Source organism: Herpailurus yagouaroundi, unplaced genomic scaffold (genome assembly GCF_014898765.1).
Source record: "Herpailurus yagouaroundi ecotype Mexico unplaced genomic scaffold, PumYag 215, whole genome shotgun sequence".
Classification (NCBI taxonomy): Eukaryota; Metazoa; Chordata; class Mammalia; order Carnivora; family Felidae; genus Herpailurus; species Herpailurus yagouaroundi.
In genome coordinates this window covers 3,831,660-3,858,031 of record NW_024412446.1, presented here as the reverse complement: position 1 = coordinate 3,858,031, position 26,372 = coordinate 3,831,660, and the positions used below count along the sequence as shown (strand labels likewise).

Below are 26,372 nucleotides of genomic sequence, written 5' to 3'. Positions count from 1 at the left end.
AGCAGGGTTTTAAATTTTATATATAAATTGTAGCATACTCCACTTATCATTGGATTCTCCATGGAATAATTCTACCATAATGTATATCTCCATTCTCCTGTTGATGAATATTAAGGATATTTCCTTTCTTTCTTTTTTTAACCCAGACAGTACTGGTGGGACACATTGTGGGAGTTTCCTTAGGGTTAAATTGTTAGAAACTATGCCCCCTAAGTCAAACTATGCACCTGTTTTTGTACGGGGCCAAAAATTAAGGATGGGTTTTATTTACTATTTTTAATTTTAATTAAAAAAATTGACATTTTAGGGGCACCTGGGTGGCTCAGTCGGTTAAGCAGACCGACTTCGGCTCAGGTCATGATCTTGTGGTTCGTGGGTTTGAGCCCCGCATCGGGCTCTGTGCCGACAGCTCGGAGCCTGGAACCTGCTTCTGATTCTGTGTTTCCCTCTCTCTCTGCCCCTCCCCCCACTCACGCTCTGTCTCTCTCTGTCTCAAAAATAAATAAACATTAAAAAAGTTTTAAAAATGGACATTTTAGCCATTTTTAGGTGTATAGTTTAGTGACACTGAATACATTCACATTTGCCTCTATCCATTTCTGGAACTTTTTATCTTCCCAAACTGAAATTCCGTCCCCATTAAACAATAAATAACTCCTTATTCTCCACTCCACCATTCTACTTTCTGACTACGAATTCAACTACTCTGGGCACCTCGTATGAGTGGAATCATACAGCATTCTTTCGTTTGTTTCTGGCGTATTTCACTCAGCATAATGTCTTCAAGGTTCATCATGTTGTAGCAGAATTCCTTCCTTTTCAAGCTGGATAATATTCCATTGTATGTATATAGCACATTTTGTTTATCCATTCAACCGTGGATGGATGGTTTTTACATTAAAAAATTTTTTTTAAATGTTTATTTATTTTTAAGACAGAAGAGTCAGAGCATGAATGGGGGAGGGGTAGAGAGAGAGAGGGAGACACAGAATCTGAAGCAGGCTCCAGGCTCTGAGCTGTCAGCACAGAGCCCGACGCGGGGCTCGAACTCAGGAACCATGAGATCACGACCTGAGCCGAAGTCTGATGCTTAACCAACTGAGCCACCCAGGCGCCTCAGCTTTTACATTTTTAATGGTTAAAAAATAAGAATATTTTGTGGCACATGAAAATTACACAAAATTCAAATTTCAGTGTCCAGAAAAAGTTTTATTGGAGCGCAGTCCACAGGCATCCATTAAAGTATTGACTACTGCTGCTTTTCATGCTAAAATGGCAGAGTTGAGTAGTTGGGACAGAGACTGCATAGGCTAGAAAGCCTAAAATATTTACTCTCTGGCCCTTTACAGAAAAAAATTTCTGAACCTTGCTCTATGATATGTAATCATTTAGAGGTGGAATGGTTGAATGGTAACTATTCTCCCCTCCCTCCTCCTCCTTCTCCTCCCCTCCCTCCCCTCCCCCTCCCCCCTCTCCCTGCCCCCTTCAACAACTGCTTCTACAACTTCTCTTTTTCTTCTCCAAGGGCCCAGATTCTTTGTTTAAATGAAAGCCGGGAAGGGTGCTTCAAAAGCATTGTGTGGTTAGTTATTTGCTGTATGACAAACAACTTTGAAATGTCAATGGCTTATAAGAAGTATTTATTTTGGGCTTATAGGCCTTCATGTTGGCTAGGGTTTGGCTGGTTTGTAGTGGGCTCAGCTCAGCTTGGCTTCTCGCTGTAGTTTGGGTCCAGGTCTGCTCCACGTGCCTCCTTGGGCTTGTAGCTAACTGGGGCAAACTTTTCTCATTGAAAAAGGAAGGGGTTCTAGAGGGTAGGTCCAGTGGCACGAGCACATTGCAAGTCTTTGCTAGTGTCATGCAAGCATCCCAATGGTCCAAGCATGGGGATATACACTCTGTCCACCGTGAAGCCACGGTAAGAATGTGGGTGTACAACGCTCCCACAGGGGAGTGAAGGTCTGAGACCAATAATCCATCTAGCACAGGCATCAACTTTTTTAGCTTCAGAACTTTTCTTCAAATAAATCCTTACGTGGAGTTTGAATATATAATATAGACAAGAGCGAAGCTGTTCTGATAGATGTGGGGGGTGGGCTGAATCCTGCCCTCTACTCCCCTGCAGGGCCTCCTGGGATGTCTCTGCAGAGTCTCCCGATGTCATGGACTATCATTTGACAACCACCCGTCTTCTAGGAGATTTCATGGAGCTCTTCCTCCTCCAGGGTCCGGGGATCTGAAGCCATGGTTAAGAAGGAGCAGGCCTTCCTGAAGGTTGGGTCTCAATATGGGATCCAGAAGGGGCACCTCCTAGAAACCAGGTATAGAGGATGCCTTGGGTCACACCTGACTGCCAGCAGAGCCAGACAACGGGTAGCAAACAACCCCGATTTGTTCCACGACTCAGCCCCAACCTGCTGGGTTGCTGCAACTCTCACTCCTTGCCTGCCTCTGACTCAGGTGCAGGAGATTGTTGTCTAATGGAACATCTGGCTCTCAGGTCACAGCGTCCTGTGGGGGGGGGGGCATTGTGACGCTTATCATTACTGATTTGCCAGCACAGTCTCGGTAGTGCCTTTTGGGCAAGTAGGCTGTTGCTATTTCTAGAACTGAGCCAAAGGCCAGCCCCTTCCCATGTGGCCTCTCCACTTTCTTGCTCTCTGCAGTGGCATCCGCTTTTATTCCTACAGGCAGGTGGAGGCAAGAAGGAGGTGAGTGAGGACTTAGTGTCTACAGAGGCTTTGTCATACACTCACTTGTTCTCTGTGTATTTATTTAGCATCTGTTATGTATCAACATCTGGGTTAGGCAGTGCGCAGATAGTGAGAAACAAGAAAATAGAGCCAGATACCTGCTGTCTAACCCACTTGCTGGTGAAGACTTGTTTCCCCCAGATGGACAGATTTTCCAGGGTGACTTCTGTATACCTGGTGTTGGCTGGCTGCTTAGACCCACTGCTGCTGTGCCCTCTTCCCAGCCAGAGCAGCCCTCCTGGCATCTGTTACTTTCACCCTTCCTCTTGCTTCCCTGTTTGAACTTAGCACTATGAGCCCTTAGGGCTGCCTTCTTCAGAGGCCAGCTCTGGAGTTGAAATTCTCCCTCTACCCAACCCTGCCCTGAGGCCTGATCTGGCTTGTTCTCAACCCCTTTGCCCAAGACTAGAAGGAAGTGAGCACTTTTAAGGCCAGGTGTTGAATTCTTCTGATGATACAGTTAGATAAAGCTTCTGGAATAACTCCATTACCTTTGTAAAAATTAGCTTCCTTTGATGAGGAAACTGAGTGATGACTAAAGCTACCTTTTCTGGAGAAAGGAAAGATTATTCAGGAGAGGGGCAAGCTCCCACTTCTTTTCTTTAAAAAAAAAAATTTTTTTTTAATGTTTATTTTTGAGAGAGAGAGAGCAAGCGAGAGAGAGCGAGCACAAGCAGGGGAAGGGCAGAGAGAGAAGGAGACATAGAATCTGAAACAGGCTCCAGGCTCTGAGTTGTCAGCTTAGAGCACGACACAGGGCTCGAACTCACGAACTGTGAGATTGTGACCTGAACGGAAGTCTGACACTTAACTGACTGAGCCACCCATGTGTTCCCCTTTCCTTTCCTTTCCTTTCCTTTCCTTTCCTTTCCTCTCCTCTCCTCTCCTCTCCTCTCCTCTCCTCTCCTCTCCTCTCCTCCTCTCTTCCCTCCCCCCCTCCCCTCCCCTCCCCTCTCCTTTTCATTTCTTTTTTCAGAGGCAGAGAGAGAAATGCAGATAGAGAGTGAGAGAGAATCTTAAGCAGGCTCCACACTCAGAATGGAGCCTGAGGCGGGGCTGGATCTCACACCCATGAGATCATGATCTGAGACAAAATCAAGAGTCGGATGCTTAAATGACCGAGCCACCTAGGCACGCTGCAAATTTCCACTTCTTATTTAGAATGTCTAAGGAACCATGGGCACCTGGCTGGCTCAGTTGGTAGACTATGTGACTCTTGATCTCGGGGTTGTGAGTTCAAGCCCCACGTTGGGGACAGTAATTACTTTAAATTAAAAGAATGTTTAAGAAACCAGAACCAGATAGCTATTGCCTGCATCTTTTAGGGGTGCCGACTGTCGCCTTCTATCTATCTCCTCTGTTTTCCTGTCTTCCTGTTTGTCTCTTCTGCCAAGCGTGACTCTGCACTCCCAGGAACAGAAATACACACCCAGGAGTTCATGACTGCCTTTCAGTCCCATGAACTCCGTACTTGTTTGCAGGGCTGTTTTAAGCAGTGTGGGGTCTGAACTCAGTTGTTGTCCCCACATGGGAGCCTTTACAAGACAGTAGTGACCTGGATTTTAGATATAGTGGAGCTACGTAGGCTCTGATCATTCCTTGGGAGCAGTGTCTCCTTGTTTTGTTTGTTTGTTTGTTTGTTTGTTTGTTTAAGTAGGCTCCACACCCAACACGGAGCCCAGCCCCGGGGCTTGAACTCACGACCCTGAGATCAAGACCTGAGTTGAGTTAAAGAGTGGGACGCTTAACCGACTGAGGCCTCCAGGCACCCCTCCTTGTGTTTTTGGATGTTTGGTGTTTGATGGTTAGCCATGGGACTTGGCATTTCACAATGTTAGGTCTCTGTGCAGCTTAACTTATCTACATTCTTGTTGACCCTTAATCAGTAAAGATGGTCTTGGCTTACCCACGGGACAGAGTTTGATTTATCGGATTGCTTTCTTTACTGAGGCTCAGGGGTAGGGTAATGCCTCCCCTCCCTTTTTTATTCAAGTATAATTAGTTCCAAATGCACAATATAATGATTCAGCAGTTCTGTACATTACTCAGTGCTCATCGGATGCCTTCCCCACTTTATATGGTCAAGAGCAGTCATCTTAACCTCTCTGACTCGCTTGTTCTTTGGCATGCGGGGGAGGGAGGGAGAAGATGCTGTGGTTTAAAAAACACAAGAGTATATGCTTCCTCCTCCAGATCTTCACCCTGATTAAATGCGCAACGTTAGCTTTTCCATGTATATAGGGATGCGAGTGTGCGTGTGTGTGTGTGTGTGTGTGTGTGTAAGTGGGAGGGTAGCATAGGCCACCAAGCACCTTTTTCATGGAACCATAGAGGGTTTGACAATGTTTGTGATTTTTCATTAAAATCTTGAATAAGAATGTAAGTAAGCCAAGGCAGGTAATACATGGCTCTTAGCACGTAATAACAAGAGGTAACATTTGTTAAGCACTTACTGGATGCTTTCCCTTATGTGAAATGCACAAGGCTTCTAATTGATTTGCATTATTATCATCCTTATTGACAAGTGGGTCACTCAGTTGGGAATGGCAGAAGAGGGGCTTGACTTCAGGTCAGACTTGGCATCAAAGCTCTGTAAACTCTGCCCCTTATTGGTTGAGCTGTTGAAATGATTCTTCCATTGGAAACTTTTTTTCCTTCCTGACAGAAATGTTTCTCTTAGGATGGGTCAGAGGCCCAAATACAGGCTTGTGGATCACCAAAACCCAAGAGCTTTCCACTCCTGACTCCCTGCAAAGCCCAAGATTCATAGCTACCTCTTGGAAAGTTTTGAAAAAAGAGGATTTTCTTGTCTCAAAGGTCCCTCTGGCCCAGCTGTTGAATGAGGACTCTTTTCAGTAAGTCATAATTCCCTTGAACTTCTCCCCCTGCTAATCCATTATTATGTTTATTTTTTCAAAGACCAATGTTTTTTAGGCACCAACTATGTATAAGGTCATTCCCCCTTTCTCCTCACACCAATGTAGGAATGGTGAAGTAGGTATAATTATCCTTATATTATAGTTGAAGAAATGGAGACGAGGACGCTCTCAATTTTGCGAATGGTGAGTGAAAACACCATAAGCCAAGTCACCAGGTGGGTGATTAGGAAGCATAGCTAGAGGATGATAGTGTTAGGAGGGGCTGTGCCGATCATCAGACCACATCAAAATCTCTTATTTCAAGGGTCAGGAAACTGAATGCAGCCTAGAGATGAAATGTCCGGCATCACACAGAACGTAGGAACGAGGCTGCTTTATGCTGTATATAAATAAGATTGTTTTGAGCTCAGCACTACTGACATTTTGGGCTGAATAATTCTTTGTTTTCGGGGGCTGCCTTGTGCATTGTAGGATGTTCAGCAGTATCCCTTATTTCTACTCACTCAACTCCAGTAGCATGCCTCTCCCCAGTTGTGGTAACCAAAAATGTCTTCTGTCATTACTAAGTGTCCTCTGGGGGACAAAACCACTCTCCCAGTTGAAGGCCACTTCAGGCCCATTGAATAGCAAGAACCTGGAGCCTCTTCCCTTGCAGTTTGGAAGAGAAATTGTTTTGGGGGCACTAGCCCAATCGTCCAGCACCTTTGGGGTCTCTGCTGGGGTCTCTGAACTCAGCCCAGAGAGAACAGCATTCAGAGAGCTAGGTTCAGGGAAAGTGTCAGAGGGGACACAGAATGAAAGCCAGACCTTCTGAGGGGTACACGTTATTCTCTCCATTTCCAAGATGAAGATGTAGATGTTCAGAGGGTTGAACACACCCATTGAATCAAGTACGATCTCTCTTCCACACGCCATAGGGAGCCCCATACGATACCCAGGCTGACTGTTCATTAGTATGTGCTCTGGGCCCATGAACAATAAGGTCAGGGAGCTCCTCTTGTGTATTCTTCATCAATTACAGTAGGAGTGTATTACTATGAAGTTGTGCTCTGGAAAGATAGATCTCGTCTCTTACTTGCTGTGGGCCCTGGGGCGGTTGGTTTTCCCGTTGGGGATTGCTGTCCTCACATTGACAAGATGGGAATGTCAGACTGCACCACCGATGAGCAGTCTTTTTGCTCTCCCCATCCACTTCCCCACGTTCCCAATCTTGACACTCAAACCTGTAACGGTATTTATAGGTTGAATTAATTTTAATTAAAGATGAGAGTAGCTTTATGGAGGAATATGTATATTCTTAAAATTTTTTTAATGTTTATTAATTTTGAGAGAGAGAGAGAGAGAGAGAGAGAGAGACAGAGAGCAAGCAGGGAAGGGGCAGAGAGAGAGGGAGACACAGAATTGGAAGCAGGATTTACGCCCCAAGCTGTCAGCACAGAGCCCGATGCGGGGCTCGAACTCACAGACTTCGAGATCATGACCCGAGCTGGAGTTGGCCGCCCAACTGACTGAGCCACCCAGGCGCCCCAGGAATATGTATATTCTTAAAACTCAGATTAACCTATTTCATTGACAGGAAGGATGTCAATAAAAATGCCCCTTTAAAGACACTAACATGCTAATAACTGGGCCTTTTTGAGAAGCAGCAACATGGAAGCAGATTTCTAACCATTTATCTTAAAATTACATCATGAGCCATATGGCCAAGTGAGACAGGCCACAGGTTAAGCATTGCTGGGCGTGGTCTCAGTAGTCTCTTAGGGCTGATGTGCATTTATGGTTGTTGTGTGCAAGGATAGCGCCCCCTGGTGTAAATCCTTAAGCTCCACCAAAGCTGAAATTTGTCCAGTTGCTTGCACAGAAAAGGGTGGAGGGGCTTTGAGACAAGACCAAAGTTGGTTTATCAAGAGAGTAACCAGAGAATCACATTTTTGGAAGCTTCCAGGAGGCAGTGATGTCTTTGCTATCAAAGAACATGGGTTTTGGAGTCAGACTTGGCTTTCAAATCACTGCTTCAAGGCTGTACGCACTTGGGGAAGCTACTTCTTTCAGTCTCATTTTCTGTACCTGTGAAGCTGAGATAATTAATACCCCCATCTCGGGTTTGTTTTAGGAGTGAAAGAAGGAAGTGGGGGTTGGAAGAGTGACTGAAGATGAAACTGGAAAGGTAGAACCTGATCATGAAGAGTTTATGTACCATGGCCAAGAGTTTGAATCTGACTCCAAGAGCAAGGGAACCAGAGGAAGCCTGCAGGCAAAAGTGACATGATGGCATTTGTGTGTTGGAAAGACAACTGGTGGCAACAGAGACAGTGGAGAAGTTCTGTGACTTTGGTGGTGGTGATGGAGCTGGACTAGATGGGAAAGCCATTTTGGAAGAAATGATGCAATATGGCGGCTAATGAGATGGAAAGGGAGAGGGTGCTGTCAGAAAAGGCAACATGCATATGTACAGCTGTTAACGTGCTTTCCCATAAACCTACTTACCTGACTCTCATAATAGTTTTCTGAGCAAGATATTATAATCATTATCATTTTATAGGTAAGGAAACTGATAAGGAGGTTAAGCCAAAGGCTATATATGTAGTGAGTGGTCAAATCAGAACACAGGCCATCGGTTCCCAATTCTGCCTCTGTCTCTTAGGTCACACTGCCTCTCAAGGCTCAGTGGGCAGTCCCTGCAGAGTGGGAAGCAGTCTGGGACCAGGGGTGGACGTGTGCCGGGCCCCCAGGTTGTACAATCTCCCCGGTTGCTAGGAGTCTCTGATAATTAGAGTCCCCAGGTTGCTAGGAGACCTGGGTTGCTAGGAGTCTCAGTTTATTATAGGTCTTGGGTTGTTAGAAGCCGCAGGTTATTCAATTTTTCAATTTATTAAAGGCTTCATGGTTCTCAAAGGCCCCAAGTTATTAGAATCATCAGTTATTAGGGGCCCCAGGCTCTTAGGGCTCTAAGCTCTTGAAATCATTGGGCTGTTGGCCCACCCTGGTTGCTAGGAATCTTAAGATTTTAGAGGCCTTCAGTTTGTAGAGGCTTTAAGCTTTTGAAGGTGTCACTTTGCTGGAAGCCTCACTTTTCAACATCTCCAGCTTGTGATGGGTCCCAAAGTGGTAAGGACCCGAGCGCAGATTTTTCGGTCCTGTGGCTTCCCAAAGTCATGAGCCAAGCACGTGGATTTCTTCTTCCCATTCAGCCTCTTTCGGTCTGCTCAGATGAGAGTCTAACTGCAGCTTTGGGTTTTCCTCCGGGGGTTTCCTCCTGGGTGACCTCCTTCAGCCCCGCAGCTGCATGGACCTGATTCATTCTGCTTGGGGTTCTAACCACTTAGGCACTGGTTGGAAGGCCTTTAGAGCAGAAACTTGGTGCGATTTCTAGATAAGCCAGATATTGAAGCACACTTGGGTTATGCTTCTAACATTCACCCTCTAGCTAGTCGGTTTTAAGTAATCTTAAATTAGACTTTGTGAAAAATTCCAGAGTTGATTGCCTCTTTATTTCCCATTACTTTACTAGCTTGGTCAGAACCAGTAAAACTAGCCTGTGCATTTTTCCTTTTGAAAACACTTTTTATTATCAAATAATTAGAGACTCACTGAAAGTTGCAGAAATAGTAGAGAGAGATCCCTTATACCCTTCATTCAGTTTCCCCCCATGGTTACATCCTCTATAACTATAGTATACTATCAAAATCGGGACATCCACTTTGGCACAATGTGCGTGTGTCATCCTATGTCACTTTATTCAAAAATACTTTTTAACGTTTATTCACTTTTGAGAGACAGACACAGAGCACGAGTGGGGGAGGGGCAGAGAGAGAGGGAGACACAGAATCTGAAGCAGCTCCAGGCTCCGAGCTGTCGGCACAGAGCCGGACGCAGGGCTCGAACCCACAAAGCGCGAGATCATGACCTGCTCTGAAGTCTGTCGCTCAACCAAGTGAGCCACTTTGCACCCTGTCTTATGTCACTTTATAATGCGTACATTTGTGTACCCACCATCCCAATCAAGAGAGAGAACACATCTTTATAGTCTCATCCATTTCTCTCCCTCCCCAACCAGTGTGTTTTTAAATGTACTCCCCTAACTGCTATTTGGTGCCTTCTGGGTGCCTCAGCCATTAATAGTTAAGGAAATACAGAGATAAACAGAACATACTCCTCATTCTGGAAGAGCTGGCAGACAGGGCTACCGTCAAGCACACTGTCAATTACAATGTAATGTGGTGGTTCTATGATAAAGAGAGAAAAGGTGCTGGGGCAGGAAAACAAATTGCAGGGTTCAGGAGGTAGAGTGTGTTGGGTTAGCACTTCCTGCAAAAGTCGCAATGCAAGACCGGTTTTGAAGGATGAAATGGAACTCTCTGGTGCCCAGGGGGAGAGATTTTTGGCCGATGAGTTTGGGGAAGAGTTGGTGGAAGCCTGTGGAAGCCCACAGGCTGGGGGTGGGGGCGGGCTGTGCAGGGAGCTGAGGCTGGAGAAGTGGAGAGAGAGGTCAGACCGCCAAGGACCATCTGGCTGCTGCACTGAGTCACCAAAGGTCTCATAGAGAGTCCTAAAGGTAAAGTCCTAAAGGTCACGTAGAGAGACCATTAGGACATCATCGCAGTCCCAGAGAAGTCAGGCTGAGCACCGGCCAGAGTGGCAGGAACCGAGATGGAGACCCATTTTTGACCTCTGGGGGCCATCAGGATGAGGAGGGAGAGTGTGGCAGGAATGAACAAGCACTGCTGTGAAGACGGATGTCTTCCCTTTTCCTTTGGGCGGTGTTGGTTTCCCTGAGAGCAAATCGCTGCGATGTAAGTCCCAGAAGATGAATGTTAGTAGAGTAATTCCCTGCTCATCCAGAGATCTTGTGACTTCAGCGAGGGCCAGCACAGCACAGACTTGGATGAGGAAAAGGCCTCTGATCGGTTAAAACAAGCTTCCTGCTTTTACTTTGCGGCACCACTCGGTGCCTTTACTCGGAGCTCATTTTGACAATTCAGGTGCACTTCCCAAAAGAACGGTTACTCGGTTTCCTCTCCCCAAAATACTAATCATTAGAAACCACCTTTTCATTGAGTCTGCTTGGTGCCAGGTCCTGTATAAGATGCTTTGCATGTTATATCATTAATCCTCTCAGCCCCGCGAGTGGCCGTTCTTTTGACTTTACAGGTGAAGATGTTGAGGGGCAGTGAGGCTAAGTACCCTGCCGAGGTCACAGGGCTAGTAAGTTTTGTAATATCAGAACCCCAGCCGAGGTCTGCTGCTCTCAGCCAGCTGCCCTGTGCTGTAGAAGCCACGAACCGTAAAAGGGGTGGGCAGGAGGTCAGCAGTAGTGGCACCAGGGCAAGGGAGGGAATAACGTTAACTGAGGAACCTGACAACTGTTACGTGGTTTTCTACAAACCTCACACAAGGAGGGGATCAGTCAGGGTTCCCCAGAGGAACAGAACTAGTAGGATGTATATATCTATATCTACATATCCGTAAAAATGTTTGGTTACAATGGTGACCGCACACACACACACACACACACACACACACACCTTTAAAAAATTATGATAAGGCTTATGCAATTATGGAGGCAAGCAAGTCCCAGGATCTGTGGGGTGAGTTGGTAAGCTGAAGACCCAAGAGAAGCAATGATGTAGTTCCGGTCCAAAGGCTGGCAGGCTTGAGGCACAGGAAGAGCTGATATTTCAGTTTGATTCCATAGGCAGGAAAAAGGCTGATATCTGTGTTTGAACGCAGGCAGGGGGGTTACCTCTTACGCAGGGAGATTCAATCCTTTTGTTCTATTCAGGTCTTCCACTGATAGGATGAGGCCCACCCACATTAGGGAGGACAATCTCCTTTACTACATTTATCTGATTTAAATGTTAATTTCCACTGGGTGTTGTATGGAAACCGATTTGGCAATAGATTATGTTTTAAAAAAAAGAAAATAAATAAATGTTAATTTCATCTAATGCGCAGTATAGTGAATATGGACAATAATATTGTATTATAATACTCAAACTTGCCAGGAGATTGGAACTCCATTATTCCAATCACTAGAAATAAATAATTATGTATCACGGTGGCTAATTATTACCACCATGGCAATCATGTGACAATGTATGTGACAATCATGTGACAATGTATGAAATTAACAGGTTGTGCACTTTAACCGTATACAACGTTACATGTCAAATATATTGCAATGAAAAAAAATGTTAGTCTCATCCAGAAACACCCTCACAGATACACAGATAATATTTGACCAAATATCTGGGCACCCTGTGCCCCAGTTAAGTAGACACATAAAATTAACCATTATACGAAGGAAGACAGAATAAAGGAGACACAAAACTAAAAGAATATGCTGGTGTGAGACTAGTTAGTGTAGGGTTGGTGACTTTATATGCCTAAGAACTCCTGATAACCGTATCTTGCAATGTACTGTGATCGGTGGTGAAAAAACCAGAGACATCACTTACGGAGAAGAGGTGAATTCTGTTTTTGATGTGCTAGGTTTGGATGGACCAAGTGAACAGGTCTTTCCCTAGGGGCTCCAGCTTCTCCCTATGTGTGGCCAGAGGAGGACTTGTTTTTTCCATGTCCACAGTGTCCCTGGCACACTCTTTTGGGACCAGTTTCAGTGCTCTCCTGAGAGAGTACCCTGGGCTAAAAGGTTTCTGAATCAATTGACTAGGTGATTTTCATTTCTTCATTTCTTTACCTAGAATTTAAAAAATCTTGTTCTTCAGACACATGAAAAAATGCTCGACGTCATTCATCATCAGGGAAATCCAAATCAAAACCACAATGAGACACCACCTCACACCTGTCAGAATGGCTAACATTAACAACTCAGGCAACAACAGATGTTGGCGAGGATGCGGAGAAAGAGGATCTCTTTTGCACTGCTGGTGGGAATGCAAGCTGGTGCAGCCACACTGGAAAGCAGTATGGAGGTTCCTCAAAAAATTAAAACTAGAACTACCCTGTGACCCAGCAATTGCACTAGTAGGTATTTATCCAAAGGACACAGATGTGCTGTTTTGAAGGGACACACGCACCCCAATGTTTATAGCAGCACTGTCGACAATAACCAAAGTATGGAAAGAGCCCAAATGTCCACCAATGGATGAATGGATAAAGGAGATGTGGTATAACCCAAAAGAATGAAATCTTGCCATTGGCAACGGCGTGGATGGAACTGGAGGGTATTATGCTAAGTGAAATTAGTAAGAGAAAGACAAATGTCATATGACTTCACTCATATGAGGAATTTAAGATACAAAACAGATATATATAAGGGAAGGGAAGCAAAAATAATATAAAAACAGGGAGGGGGACAAAACATAAAAGACTCTTAAATATGGAGAACAAACAGAGAGTTACTGGAGGGGGTGTGGGAGGGGAGATGGGCTAAATAGGTAAGGGGCATTAAGGAATCTACTCCTGAAATCATTGTTGCACCATATGCTAACTAACTTGGATGTAAATTAAACAACAAATAAATTTTAAAAAATAAAAAAAACACAAAAAATCTTGTTCTTTTAAAAAAAGTTTTTTAGTATTTATTTATTTTTGACAAAAGAGAGAGAGAGGAAGAGAGAGACAGAGCATGAGCCAGGGGAAGAGCAAAGAGAGAGGCAGACCGAGAATCTGAAGCAGGCTCCAGGCCCTGAGCTGTCAGCACAGAGCCCGACGGGAGGCTCAAACTCACGAACCGCGAGATCATGACCTGAGCCGAAGTCAGACGCTTAACCAACTGAGCCACCCGGGCACCCCTAAAAAATCTTGTTGTTCACAATGGGAAAATAGACATAGGGGACTCGTGAGGCATCTCCCAGTCTGCTGGGAGCAATGAAGAAGGTACTGATGTCATGTGATGGAGGCAAGATGACATATTAGCGTCAGATGCTGTGCAAGGGTACCAGGGACTCCCAGCTCAGCCCAAGTGGGCCAGAGGAGGAAGCCAAGCTTCAGTGATGTTTAAAGGACTAGAAGCCAACAGGGAGTTGGATAGAAAAGATGTGTTTGACAGAGGGAATAACAGGAAGCATAGCATATATGACATGGATGCAAAGCATTATCACATATTTAAGGATCTATAAAAAGTCTGGTTAGGACAGTGGTTCTCAGCCCCGGTAGCATTTGGGGATCTCCTGGAAACATTAAAAAAAAATACTGATGCCTGAGCCCCACCCCAGAGATTTTGATTTGATTAGCCTGGGATGGGTCCTAGGCATCAGCATTTTCTCTAATGTGCTGCCGGGGGCTGAGAACCAGGAATGTAAGAGCTGCTTCTGTGGAACTTAAACCTGCAAGGAGTCAGTGGAGGGTCTCTACTAGGATGTGGTCAAGAATCTGAGCTGCCTTTGGGGCAACAGGAAAGTCTCCCGCAGAGCTCAGTGGAGAAATAAAGACCCACTGACCCCCAACTGGGACCTTATCTGCCCTCATAACTGTTCCTTTTGAGCTGCTGTTTCTTATTCACCAGTTAAAAGTGAAAGTCAAGTGGGAAATAACAAAACATACAATAAAATAAAATAAGCTGAAAGATTACTCAATAAAAAGAAGTGATAAAATAGTAAAAGCAGGCCAATGCAGTAAAAACCCCAAATCTCAACCAGACAGAATCACCACCAAGGGCCAGACAATAAAAGCAAGAGCTAAAATGTACTGAACTAAGTGGTAGGCATCTTCATGCATTACGAAAGGATTATTTCCATTTTACAGAGGAGCATAATGAGGCTTGGGGAGATTGAGTGCTGTGGTTCTAGTGGGCAGGGCAGGCTAAATAGCCAGTAAGGGGCAGAGCAAGACATTGAACTTGGGTGTACTTAGCTCAAGTCCAGAGCTCTGAAGGCTCAAGCCTGGCTGCACACTGGAGTCATCTGGGGAGCCTTTAAGAAATACTGATGCCATGGGGCACCTGGGTAGCTCAGTTGGTTAAGTGTCCGACTTCGGCTCAGGTCATGATCTCGAGGTTCATGAGTTTGAGCCCCACGTTAGTCTCTGTGCAGAGTGCTCAGAGCCTGGTGCCTGCTTCAGATTCTGTGTCTCCCTCTCTACCCCTTCCCCACTCACACTCTGTGTGTATCTCTCTCTTTCTCAAAAATAAACATTAAGAAAAAAATTTTTTAAAGAAATACTGATGCCAAAAAGACCTTTCTCCAAAGAAGACATGCGAATGGTCAACAGGTATATGTGAAACAAAAACAAAAACAAAAACACAAAACGTTTAATGTCATTAATCATTCAAGAAATGCAAATCAAAACTGCAAGGGAGATATCACCTCATATTTATCAGGATGCCTCTTATCTAAAAACAAAGGACCACAAAGCGTTGGTGAAGATGTAGAGAAATTGGAACCTTCCTACGCTGTTGGTGGGAATGCAAGACGGTGCGGCCACAGTGGAAGACAGTAAAAATGAAATGACCGTATGGTTTAGAAGTCCCACTTCCGGGTATTTTTCTGAAATAATTGCAATCGGGATCTCAAAAAGATATTAGCACTCTCGTGTTCACTGCAGCGTTATTCACAACAGCTGAGATGTGGAAAAACCTAAATGTTCCTCCACAGAGGAATGGTTTGAGAAGATGTAGTATATGCACACAATGGTGTGCTATTCAGCCAGAGAACAAATTGACGGTTGCTGGAGGCATGGGGGGAGGGGTTAAAGGGGTGATGGGCACTTGTGAGGATGAGCACTGGGTGTCATATGTAAGAGATGAATCACTGGGTTCTACTCCTGAAGCCAAGACTACACTGCATGTTAACTACCTTGAATTAACAAGTGAAATGAACTGATCACAGAAAAAGACTTCCCTGTGGGGCACAGACACAGGTGTCACGTGTCCTTCCACTTCACGTCTTTGTCCCTCAAGCTTTAGGGTCCGCGGCATCACCTTTGTCCTTGGCTTGTCCACACTGAACTGTCATCATTCAGATGCAGAAGGCAGGCCTTCTGTGGCTCAGCACTAAGGAAGAACTTTTTGCCAGTGCGAGCAGTTTGACGGTGAGGGAGGCTGCCTGAGGGGGCGGTGTGCACCTGCCATTGTCGTCCCTGGGCAACCACCTGAAGGGTCCTGTCGGGAGCTGAGGAGTCATCCTTCAACATATTGTGGTGTGTGTGTGTGTGTGTGTGTGTGTGTGTGTAGATGGCCAAGAAGGGTTGGGCCTAGCTACTCCTAACATGTTCCCAGTCCCGAAATTGAGGGGTTCAGGGGGCCAGTTGAAGCTCAGTGGGCGAAGATGGTTCTAGAAGATGAGGTCACAGAACTGGGAGGTTCCAGAAGGCTCTAGGTCAGTCTGGAGCCTGCCCTCCCGCATCGTTCTCTTAAAGCTGGGTGCCTGGGGCACTAGCACTATCATGGTGGTGTCCTGAGCTGAAGCAGGGTGTTGGGTCACTGCTGCTGCCGCCACTGTCACTGCTGTGTCAGCTCTGGTGGGGACGACACCTGATCAGTGAGCCCCCTTCCCCTCTTTCTGCAGCTGTTAAGCAGTCCCTGGCTGGCCTGGTCAGAGAGGGGCATGGAAAAAGAAAGGTCGTGGTCAGAAATGGAGGGGGGTTAGTCCTGGGCTGGGAGAGCACCCTGCTGAGAGAGAGAGAGAGACCTTGCTGGTGGGTGTCTGGTCTCTGAATTATCAGACCTCACTCCTTGTACACCTTGACCTGCCGTGAAACCCTCAAGATGAAATTAGTTTTAAATCTCTTGGCTACAAAAAGTCAAAAACAATCTCCATGTAGCAGTCAACTTGGTTTCTTCATCCATAAAGGGGGATATTACTCCTACGCCTCTCGAGTTGTTGAGAAGATTAGATGAGATTAAGTTAGAAAACATCCAGGAAAGGCCCAGCTCAGTGTCTGTCAGGTTTGGAGAACTCAGTGAGGTTCCCCTGACTCCTGACCTCCCCGCCTCCAACTTTGCTGGGGAGGGTTCAGGCTGTTGGGGTCAGGACCTCAGGATACTTCAGCTTAAGCCGCCACTCCAAACCAGCAGCTCTGCTTGACGCTTAGGATGTGAAGAGAAACAAGATGGCCATTGTTCTTTGGAAGTTCACTTCATGGTGGGAAAGACTCATGCATATTACAGTCCAGTGTGACAGAGGGACAGCAGAGGCACAGGGTGCTCGAGGAGTGTGGGGGTGTTGGAGAACTCAGCTCTGGTGTGACCCTTCAAGTATAGTAAGAGTTAGCCATGGAAAGGAAGGAGAGGGCTACTGCTTCAGACAGTGGGATCACCACGAGCGAACGGTATGGCATTACAGGAACTCACTGTGTGAGCGAAAAGAGGTCCACATGGCTGGGTCACCAGGGGCCTTGTGGACCATGCCTAGGAGCAATGATGAAGGGAGCCAACGCAGGGTGTCAGGTGGCCAGGCTTTTTGTTTAAAAAAAAAAAAACAACTCATGGTGGCAAATGTGTGTAGAACAGTTCGGAAGAAGAGTCAGGACTAGATGTAAGGAGCCCACCAGCATGCCGTGATGGTGGTCTGAACTCTTGGAGGGAGGGTACAATCAGTGGCACGTTGGGATCTATGGTTAGGGAAGGGTGAAGGGGGTTAGTGACAGAAGGAGTGAAGAATGCCATCCATATTTCTAGTTTGGATAAATGTGTTTAAAGCCAAGAATGTTTGAAACCCAGAAATGAAGACTTAAAGGAAGCAGATTTTAGTGGGGACATCAGTTCTGTTTTGGACATGCTTAGTCTGAGGTGACTGTGGGATATCCAAGTGGAGATGTCCAGGAGGCAGCTGCACAGGACGTCTACCGTTCTGGGGAAGACGGAATACGACGTCATCAGCCGCGGGTGGCAGTTCACAGTGGGGCTGTCCACAGGGTATCCTGACGTGAAAGAGAGGAGGGAAAAAGGCTGACGAGCATGCCAGCACTTAAGACGTAGGCAGAGTGGAGTCCACAAAGGGGAATCAGAAGAAATAGCCTGAGAAGAAGCAGGGGACCCAGGAGAGGGGGCATCATGGAAGCCAAGAGAAGGAAGAGAGGCCACAGGTGAATTGGTCAGCACTGAGAGGGGCTGCTGAGGGCCCCCGTGGGACAAGAAGTGACAAGGCCCATTGAACTGGGCAGAACAGTTTCAGGCGAGTGGTGGTGGTGCTGAAGCTAACCGTCATGGGGCTGAAAGCACAAGGGGAGGTGAGAAAGGGGTAATTTTTCCCATAGACGTTTCCATGAGAAGAGAGGGAAAGAGACCAGTCAGTATAGATAATGATGAGACCCAAGCGCATCCATGCATCAGAGGAAGGAGAGGCGGTAGGAGGAGGTGCCGAGGACCCCAAGAGAGGAGAGGTGATCCATGGGGCAAGGTTGAGAGGCAGGAAAGGGTGAAATCTGGAGTTCTCAGATGCGACAGACCTTGACAAGCGCTGGGGCGACGCATGGTCAGGCTAGAGGGGTGGAGGTGAGCAGGATGAGGCTACTGCTGCCTCAGTGAGGCAGGAGGTGAGGTCTTCTGGGAGCTTGGGGGTGGGTCAGGGAGGGGAGGAGGCTTGCGGACAGCCATGAGCGTCTTGAATACTCTTTGAGGGAAATGGGAGAGAGAAAGCTGGCCAAGGACAAGCATTAGTGCTGGTGCCAGAAATACTCCATAATAGAAATAACTAACCTATTTTTAGCACAAAGAGCTAAGTTCTCCCCGTGCCTTTCTCTTCTCATTCATTCTTTCAACAGTCTTACAAGGCAGGTATTATTCACTTGCTCGTCGCATAGCTGAAGAAAATGAGGCTTGGGAAGTGTCCAAAGTCAGAGATGTTGAGCAGTGAGGAGGTGGGGTTCAAACTCAGGGCTCACTGAGAAGCCCCACCCTTAATCCACTTGTCACCCTCAATGGCTTGAAGGCCCATTGGGGTTGGAGGTCAGGGGTTTTCAGGGACACCCTTTTGTGAGGTGTGTGGAGGTTTGTGTGTCTATCTCTGAAGGTGGACAGAAGGTGTGGTGGGATAGAGGTCACAGGAGAGGTGGGAAGATGTGTCAGGGGTTGGAGTCAAGGAGACACTGGAATGGAGGGTTGCCGGAGGAGGGGAGGGGGTAAGAAGCAGGGATGGCAAGGCCATGGGAGTGGGTGGCTGAGACAGAGTGGAGGTCATAACCAGGGACGAATGTCCTCCATGATATCGAGGTCTGGCCAACAGAGCCAGAGCTGAGAGGCAAGCCAAAGGAACCGAGGTCAGAGCTTCAAAGGAAAGAGGCTTTTGCAAGGTGATGGTTTAGAAAGGGTGGTGGGCACACAGGAGAGTTTCAGTACCACCTCGGGGCCATGTGTATGTGAAAGGGCTGCCCCATTGGGAGGGCTGCTGGGTGGCAGTGTTGTACGGCGGACTTTATTTCAGTCCAGGCTCAGCACTAGGAAAGACTTCCTCTGATGGCCAGGTTTTAGGGACTGACTTACACTGTGATGACATTGCTGGGCCCTTGCCCTCCGGAAACACGTGCTCATGGCCATAACTCATGGAGCTCTGGAGTCCTGTAAACTTTGGTCTCATTCCAAATTTTGCCCCTTCCTAGTTGTGTAACACAGGGCTTTGGGATTCGATCATGCCTGGCAGGTGGTATGGAGCTCCAAATAGGCTCATGTTCTTCCCCATGTGGCCTCCCCTCTCAGCTGCTGGCGAAAGGATAGAGCAAGATGGAGAGGAGATGGCCTTAGGGAACCCTCTCCTGGATCTCGAATCTCAGAGGCGTGGCTGATGCTTCGTCAGGGCCGCAAGGGAGCTGATTTGCAATGTCGGAGCCTTCTGCCCCTTTCCCCAGGTATGCTCAGGCCCTGGTTTTCTTTTTCTTCCAAAGGGTAACCTTCTGTGACTGGACAGCCAGGGCTGTTGAGCTGTCTGCCATCTCAAAACCCAGCTGTGAGCCAGCGTGGCAGGGGCTGTGCATGGAAGCCAGGAGCTGGGCCCTCAGAAGGCAACTGTGCCCGCCGGGCATCATGCTGCTGGCCTTTGCCACTCTGCTCAGCTGCCTGCTCACCTCCGGCCAGGCCAAGGTCTACAGTCGCTGTGAGCTGGCCAGAGCCCTCCAGGATTTCGGCATGGAGGGATACCGGGGATACAGCATGGCTGACTGTGAGAACCCCTCTCCCTTCCAGGCTGCCCTAGACTCCCCCCAGGTGCCTCCCCTTCCTCCTAGCCTCCCTCCCCGCTCTCACTCAGGGAGTGTGGCCTTGGCAGTTTTCTGAGCTTCAGCTCTCCTTTGGACATCAAATGTTCTATGATGGGTAGGTGACACTCAGCACAAGTTCGATACATTAGAGGCAGGCCACAAGCAGCCCGGTCAGCATTCTCCTTCATCCTCTACCCCTGCTGCTAAGGTCACCTGCCAAGGGAACAGAATAGCTTAGTACCCTAATCATAATGGCCACCAAGAGGATAGGATAGTCCCATTGACTTTCAGGGTAGACTGAGCAAACCAGTAAAACCAAACTTTTCAAGCTGCTGGTAGATTTTTGGGAAGCTGTGAAGTCCAGCCACATCTGGACTCATCTAGTTTTTTTTTTTTTTTTTTTTTTCTATTGCCTGCCTCCTTGCTAGCTCAGCTGTGTCTTCCTCGTCTTGCCTCTAAAGATCTGGCTCTTGTTCATTCAGCCCACAAAGATTTCTTGGGCCCCACTGTGTGCTGAGTGGTAAGGTAGCAGGGAGGCTGCTCTAGGAGTCAGGAGGCCTGAGGTAACAGTCTCGACTCTTGCTCTTTGGTAGCTGTGGTGACCTTGAGTGAATCACTTGCTCCCCTGAGCCTTGATGGAGTCATTTGCAAAGTAGGTGGGAGTCCGGCAGCCCTGACCACCTTGAAGCAGGAGCTGAGGCTCAGAGGAGCTACTGTGTGGCGTCAGCACCGTGAGTGTCCTGGTCTGTGCTGGCCTCAGTCATCTGACCCTCAGGCCCGCGTCTCTACCCTATGCAGGGGTCTGTCTTGCTTACTTCACAAGTGGCTTCAATACAGCTGCTGTGGACCATGAAGCCGATGGGAGCACCAACAATGGCATCTTCCAGATCAGCAGCCGGAAGTGGTGCAAAAATCTCAGCACAGATGTCCCCAACTGGTGCCAGATGTACTGCTCCGGTAGGGTCGGGCCTGAGCTTGGGGCTGCCTGGGGCCAGGCCTCTGCACCTGCCTTTGCTTCTTTCCTGGGGTGGTTTGCTCCCCTTGCCTTTATCTCTGAGTGGGAATCTGAGTGGGAGACCCTCTGGGCCTCTCAAGGAGAGTGGGATGGGGCAAGTGATGAGCATGGGTCCTCCATGAATCTGATTTGGGGTCCCAGATGGGAGACTGTTCTGAGAGATATAGGAATGTGGGGAGGGGAGTGATACAGTGACAGGGATTGAGAGACAGGATTGCATTTAGGATTGTGGAAGGCACGTGTGTGTGTGTATGTGTGTGTAAGAGAGAGAGAAACAGAGTGTGGATGTCTAGCTCTGTCCCCTGTTCCCTCATCATGTTTCTCTGCCTCCCACCCCAGACTTGCTGAATCCTAACCTTAAGGACACTGTCATCTGTGCCATGAAGATAGCTCAACAGCCCCAGGGGCTGGCCAGCTGGTAAGTGACGTGGTCTGGAACCCTCCTGGGTGATGTGGCCAGGACTAGTGGACAGCAAGAGGGAAGTTTCTTTTCTGAGTGTTCACTTTGTCTTGGCCACCGTTCCCTGGCTTCACAATCTACTTTGCACGTGACTTTTGACCATAGAGATCGCTATTTACAGACAACTCACTGAGTGTCAGGAAGGGTGAGGAATTCACTGCAGCTCATGGACACAAGCCTGGCTCTCCCAAAATGTGCCTATGTTAGGGTGCCTGCCTACAGGTCCGCCAGACCCGGGTCTAGCCAACCTTGTCCATCTGTTTGCTTCTTTAACTGTGGCATCTTCATCTAAACTAACTTTGGTAGAAAAGCCCAAGATGCATGACGGATCAAGGAAGCAATTCCTTGCTTGAAGCATGGGTGGGCGCCCCAGAGCCTCATCCTGTCAACTTTCTCTTTTCCTGCCTGTTTCCCACAAGATGGCCTTTGCAGCCACCATCCTCACAGGCAAGGGAGTTGGATGAGCATCTCATGGGGCACTGGACTAGATCTTTGGTTCGCAGAGCGGCGTCTGAGGCAGTGGCGCTACAGCCTTCTCTGATGGGGGTCTCACTGCTTAGTCTCCAACCTCCCTTTCCCCACGTTTCTGGATGAGAGACCAGCAGGGGCGGAATGTGGGGAGGGTGAAATACACTAGGTGGCCGCAGCCTCGGAACTACAGACAGATGTGACTGTCACAAGGCAGGTAAAGCAGTCTGGGAGGCAGTGAATGTCAGCCCAGGAGTGGAGGGAAGGGAGAGAGACTAGAAGTAGGGGGATGGTGAGGGAAGCCTTTGCAGGAGTCCAGGTGAGAGATCCAGGGTCTGCACTAGGACAGTTGCAGGGGTGATGGACAGGAGGGGGGTTGGCTAGGAGGGCTGTGGAGGAGGCATGGGGACAGATGATATGTGGCAGTGAGGGAGAGGACAAGGTAGAAATGACTGTGAATCTAAAGAAGGTTCAGGGTGTGCCTTGACAATGGCTACAGCTTTGGAGATGTGTTGGCCTGGGAACAGTTGACATTCCAGGACCAGAATCTGGAGTGGGGCAGGATCGGCAGGACATAACACACAGCTATAAGGTTAGGAAGGGTGAGTGCAGGCTCGGCAGGAGTCTAAGGGTTTGAGGCCTTGGATACCCCACCCTGGGATGGAAGACATGGGTCCTTTTGGGTTAAAGGAAAGAACAGCTCTTTTATGCACTGGGAGTAAATTGATGTCAGGTATCACCCCTGAGATGTGGCTGAGGCTAATAACAGGCTGTGGTTCCAGAAAGTAGAAAGACGGTTTATTTCTTTCACCTGCACGTACTGAGAGTGCCAGGTTCTGTGCTGGGTGCTGGGCTTCAGAGAGGCTGAGATCCAAGTCTTTGTCTTCGAGGGTCTCACAGTCTAATGGGAGAGACAAACAAGCCAGGTGACCACACTTCATTGATGGATGTATAGAGGCCCTTTAGGGGCACAATTGGTCATTGGGCTCTTTGACATTGACATCGTGGAGTTACCAAAGCTTGGAACCCTGACAACTTGGGACTGACTGCAGCACCCCAGGATCTTGTTTATCTTCCTTCCTCAAGATGCTAATGTGAGGCAGGAGCAAGGTAATGGTGCTGAAAGAGCCCGTAAACTATAGTTACCAACAATTGAAAGACCAGAACTGGTAGCCAAAGAGACGTGGCTGTGGCTATAGTTCTGTCATTTACTAGCTACGGATCTTGGGCAAGTAATTTGCATCTGAGTCTCAGTGTTTGATCTGGAGTATAGGGAACATGATACCTGCTTAATCTATGTTGTAGGGCTGCCGAGGATGGGGGAGTGCAGACAAATGAGTGAGGGATAGGACAGTGTTATGTAGACTGTAAAGGGCTGTACGCTTGTAAGGTGGCATTACTGTCAGCAGAAGGATCATGGTGTAAGAAAAGAGCACTGGACTAGGGCTATGGACGCCAGGAGTCCAGGCCTTTGCCCCTGCCTTCCTGGTGAACTTGAACAAATTACCTTGTATCTCTATTGGTAAAATAAGGAGCCTAGACAGATGACTTTTTAAGGGCCGTTGTCTTCCCTTTTTACCCCTTCTTTGTTAGTTAATGGGGTTTACTTGTCCCTTTTTCCCTTTCTAGCCCTTTTCCTTACCTCACTTCTGGTTTAGAGCCCACACCTCCTTCCTGTTCTTCTCTGAGCAGGGACTAAAGGCTGCAGCTGATTTGGTCTCTCCTCTTCCCCATCCCTCACCCTCAGGGAGGCCTGGAGGCGTCACTGCCAGGGCAAGGACCTCAAGGACTGGGTGGATGGCTGTGACTTGTAGGATCCTCTGTGGATGGACCGGGCCACGCACAGCAGGCTGGGAGATGTGGTGTGGTCTCTGATGCAGGCTTGGGAAGACAAGCCAACCAATAAAGAGTGGTTTAACCCAAGTGTGGTTCTCTGCTATCGCTGCGTTTCCTGATGGCATGTCAGAGCCAGAGCATCTCAGGGTTTCTTCACCGTCCAGCCGGGCTGGGCTGCAGGTGGGCTCCAGAAAGCCTACCATGGAAGTCTTGCTTCCATTTCTGGAGGCCTGGTGGGGGGGCGGAGGAGGGGGTCAGTGCCTCCCTTGCCCATGCCTGGTAGAGTTTCCTAGACCCTCTACCTGGATCTAGGTTTGCCAGATTTAGCTAAGCAAAAAACGATAACCAAAACACGATGCTTGAGTTAAATTTGAATTTTGGATACACAACAAATATATTTTACAACATGCGTGTCTCCAATATTGCATGGAATGCACTTATATTAAAAAACTATGTTGGGGCGCCTGGGTGGCGCAGTCGGTTAAGCGTCCGACTTCAGCCAGGTCACGATCTCGCGGTCCGTGAGTTCGAGCCCCGCGTCAGGCTCTGGGCGGATGGCTCAGAGCCTGGAGCCTGTTTCCGATTCTGTGTCTCCCTCTCTCTCTGCCCCTCCCCCGTTCATGCTCTGTCTCTCTCTGTCCCAAAAATAAATAAACGTTGAAAAAAAAAAAAACAAAAAAAAACCACTATGTGTTATGTACCTGAAACTCAAACTTAGCTAGGTGTCCTATATTTTATCTGGTAACCTTACCCGGGTCTGGTGTGGTGTACCCCTGGCTTATCTGGGAGGGTCCTTGGGACATTTATTTTCTGTGACTCTGGTCACAGGTGTGGCCACAGTGCCCTGGCCCTCCAGTTGGTGACTGTTAACACACTGGCAGAAGCCAAGGAGGGGTGGTGGGTGGTGAGTGGAGACCACCACCCTGGGCTTCAGCTAGGTTCTCACCCTGCTCTCCAGTGTCCTCTAGTGGCAAGAGCTTCAAGTGCTGGTGGCCACCCCAGCCTGGGTAAGGAAGTTACCCCTGGTCCTGCTGACCCTTGCCGGGAGGCTGGAGGATTGGGTGGAGGGTGTGGATGGCTTTCAGGCAGCACACCGTACTTCTCTGCTTTCCTCAATATGTGGGAAGCTCTGAAGGAGGCGGCGCTGTCTCCCACTCACCTCGAGCTCAGAGTCCTCAGGATGGATGTGTCTGAAGGAGGAAGGTGGGCAGAGTCTCAGGATCACTGTGGATGTGGTGGCAAGAGGAGTATCTGAGGTGATGTCTGAGAGTTTAAGCCCTGAGTTGAGACTGTAGATTCTTCTGGAAAGGACTCAGAGAACCCTGCAGTTCTCTGCACGGTTGGCGTCTCCCAGGGAGAAGAGATGACTGGGATGTTGACCGCCCCTCCCTACCAACCTGCCATCTCCAAATCCACTGGTCAGCAAACAGCAGAGGGTGTCTGAGTTCCACAGTTGGTGAGGCAGGCCAGTCTCCTGTCTGCTGCTGGCCTCGTGTTGGGTTGCTCGCATCACCAGAGTATAGTTGGCCCTGCCTCGTGTCCCACCTCCCCAGGGGAGCTTTTGACTCCAAGTCAAGGTGATGCTAAAGCTTGAGGGTTACTCACGCAAGTGGACAGTGGTGAAGGAGAAAGTCCTTGCTGGGATTTGGGGGTCTGGGGGATCAATGATGAACGGATACATTCTCATTAAGTCGTAGGGAGATACTGCTCTCTTTTTAGTATCAAAGCAACACTGTGCCTACCATGTGCCACGCATCACTGAATCTAGACCCTAGAGCAATTATTATGATGGGGATCTCCTTGTTATCCCCATTCTACAGATAAGGAGACAGGAGAGATAAATTTGTACCCAGGTCAATATGATTCCATGTGTGCTCTTAGGTCATTGTACTTTGCAGAGAGGTGGTTGTTCTGGGTCACCTGAAGTCTGCTCTCTTGCTCACCTGGCTGGAGACCCTTGGCCCATTATCTCTGGATGATTCATACAGTCTATTTCAACTTCACTTTATGTTTCTGCTGCTTGCAATCAGTTGATTGCTCCACTGAGTGCCATTCACTCTGGAGTGGGTAGTGAGGCCCTCGGATAGATGCAAGGGTTGTTAAAAGGACTTGGAGGCTCTCGGCTGGTGTGATGGCCTTGGGGCCCCTAAAAATGGGACTGGGAAGCGGTCAGGCTTGGACAAAGGATCCTGGAGGCCTGGTGGTGGACCAGGAGCAGGTAGTGATGGAAGAGAAGAATCCGGGAGAGAGCCCTCATCTGTGCATGAGGGGTAAATGGTCTATATTTAACCTGGAAGTTTCAATTTCTAAGTGATGTGCTCAGGTTGAGGACAGTAACCAGGCTATGTCCTGGCATCTCCCTGCTTCCACATCACATTCTCGCCCCACATTCCATTGTTCATTATGTCCAGTCTGTCTTACCTTTTTATTTAAATTTAAATTTAAATTTATTTTATTTTACTTTTTTGAGGGGGAGGAGGGGCAGAGAGAGAGGGAGACAGAATCCAAGGCAGCTCTAGACTCCGAGCTCTCAGCACAGAGCCCAATACAGGGCTCGAACTCACGAACCATGAGATCATGACCTGAGCCGAAATCAAGAGTCAGACACTTAACCTACTGAGCCACCCAGACGCCCCTCTTTTACCTTTTTAATATATCTGAAAACTGTCCCTTCTTTCCATCTCAGATACCACCATTTTATTTTATTATTTATTTTTTATTTTTTTTTTCAACGTTTATTTATTTTTGCGACAGAGAGAGACAGAGCATGAACGGGGGAGGGGCAGAGAGAGAGGGAGACACAGAATCAGAAACAGGCTCCAGGCTCTGAGCCATCAGCCCAGAGCCCGACGCGGGGCTCGAACTCA

At 47.9% G+C, this 26,372-nt stretch overlaps 1 protein-coding gene across 5 annotated transcripts in view; it reads left to right on the top strand.

The window, feature by feature from the left end:
* Positions 1–23,592, top strand: part of SPACA3 (sperm acrosome associated 3) — a 36,778-nt gene extending 13,186 nt beyond the window's left edge. Inside the window, exons 1-6 of one of the 5 annotated variants that reach the window (XM_040455237.1) lie at positions 1,588–2,711; positions 5,434–5,608; positions 19,415–19,689; positions 20,525–20,683; positions 21,081–21,159; positions 23,417–23,592. In XM_040455237.1, coding sequence (XP_040311171.1) covers positions 19,503–19,689; positions 20,525–20,683; positions 21,081–21,159; positions 23,417–23,483 — 492 coding nt within the window. In that variant the 5' untranslated portion in view covers positions 1,588–2,711; positions 5,434–5,608; positions 19,415–19,502 and the 3' untranslated portion in view covers positions 23,484–23,592. Of the gene's footprint in view, positions 1–1,587; positions 2,712–5,433; positions 5,609–15,578; positions 16,075–19,414; positions 19,690–20,524; positions 20,684–21,080; positions 21,160–23,416 lie in introns of those variants that run through there. The other 4 variants (XM_040455236.1, XM_040455238.1, XM_040455235.1 and 1 more) reach the window with 4 other exon arrangements.
* Positions 23,593–26,372: the final 2,780 nt, after the last annotated feature.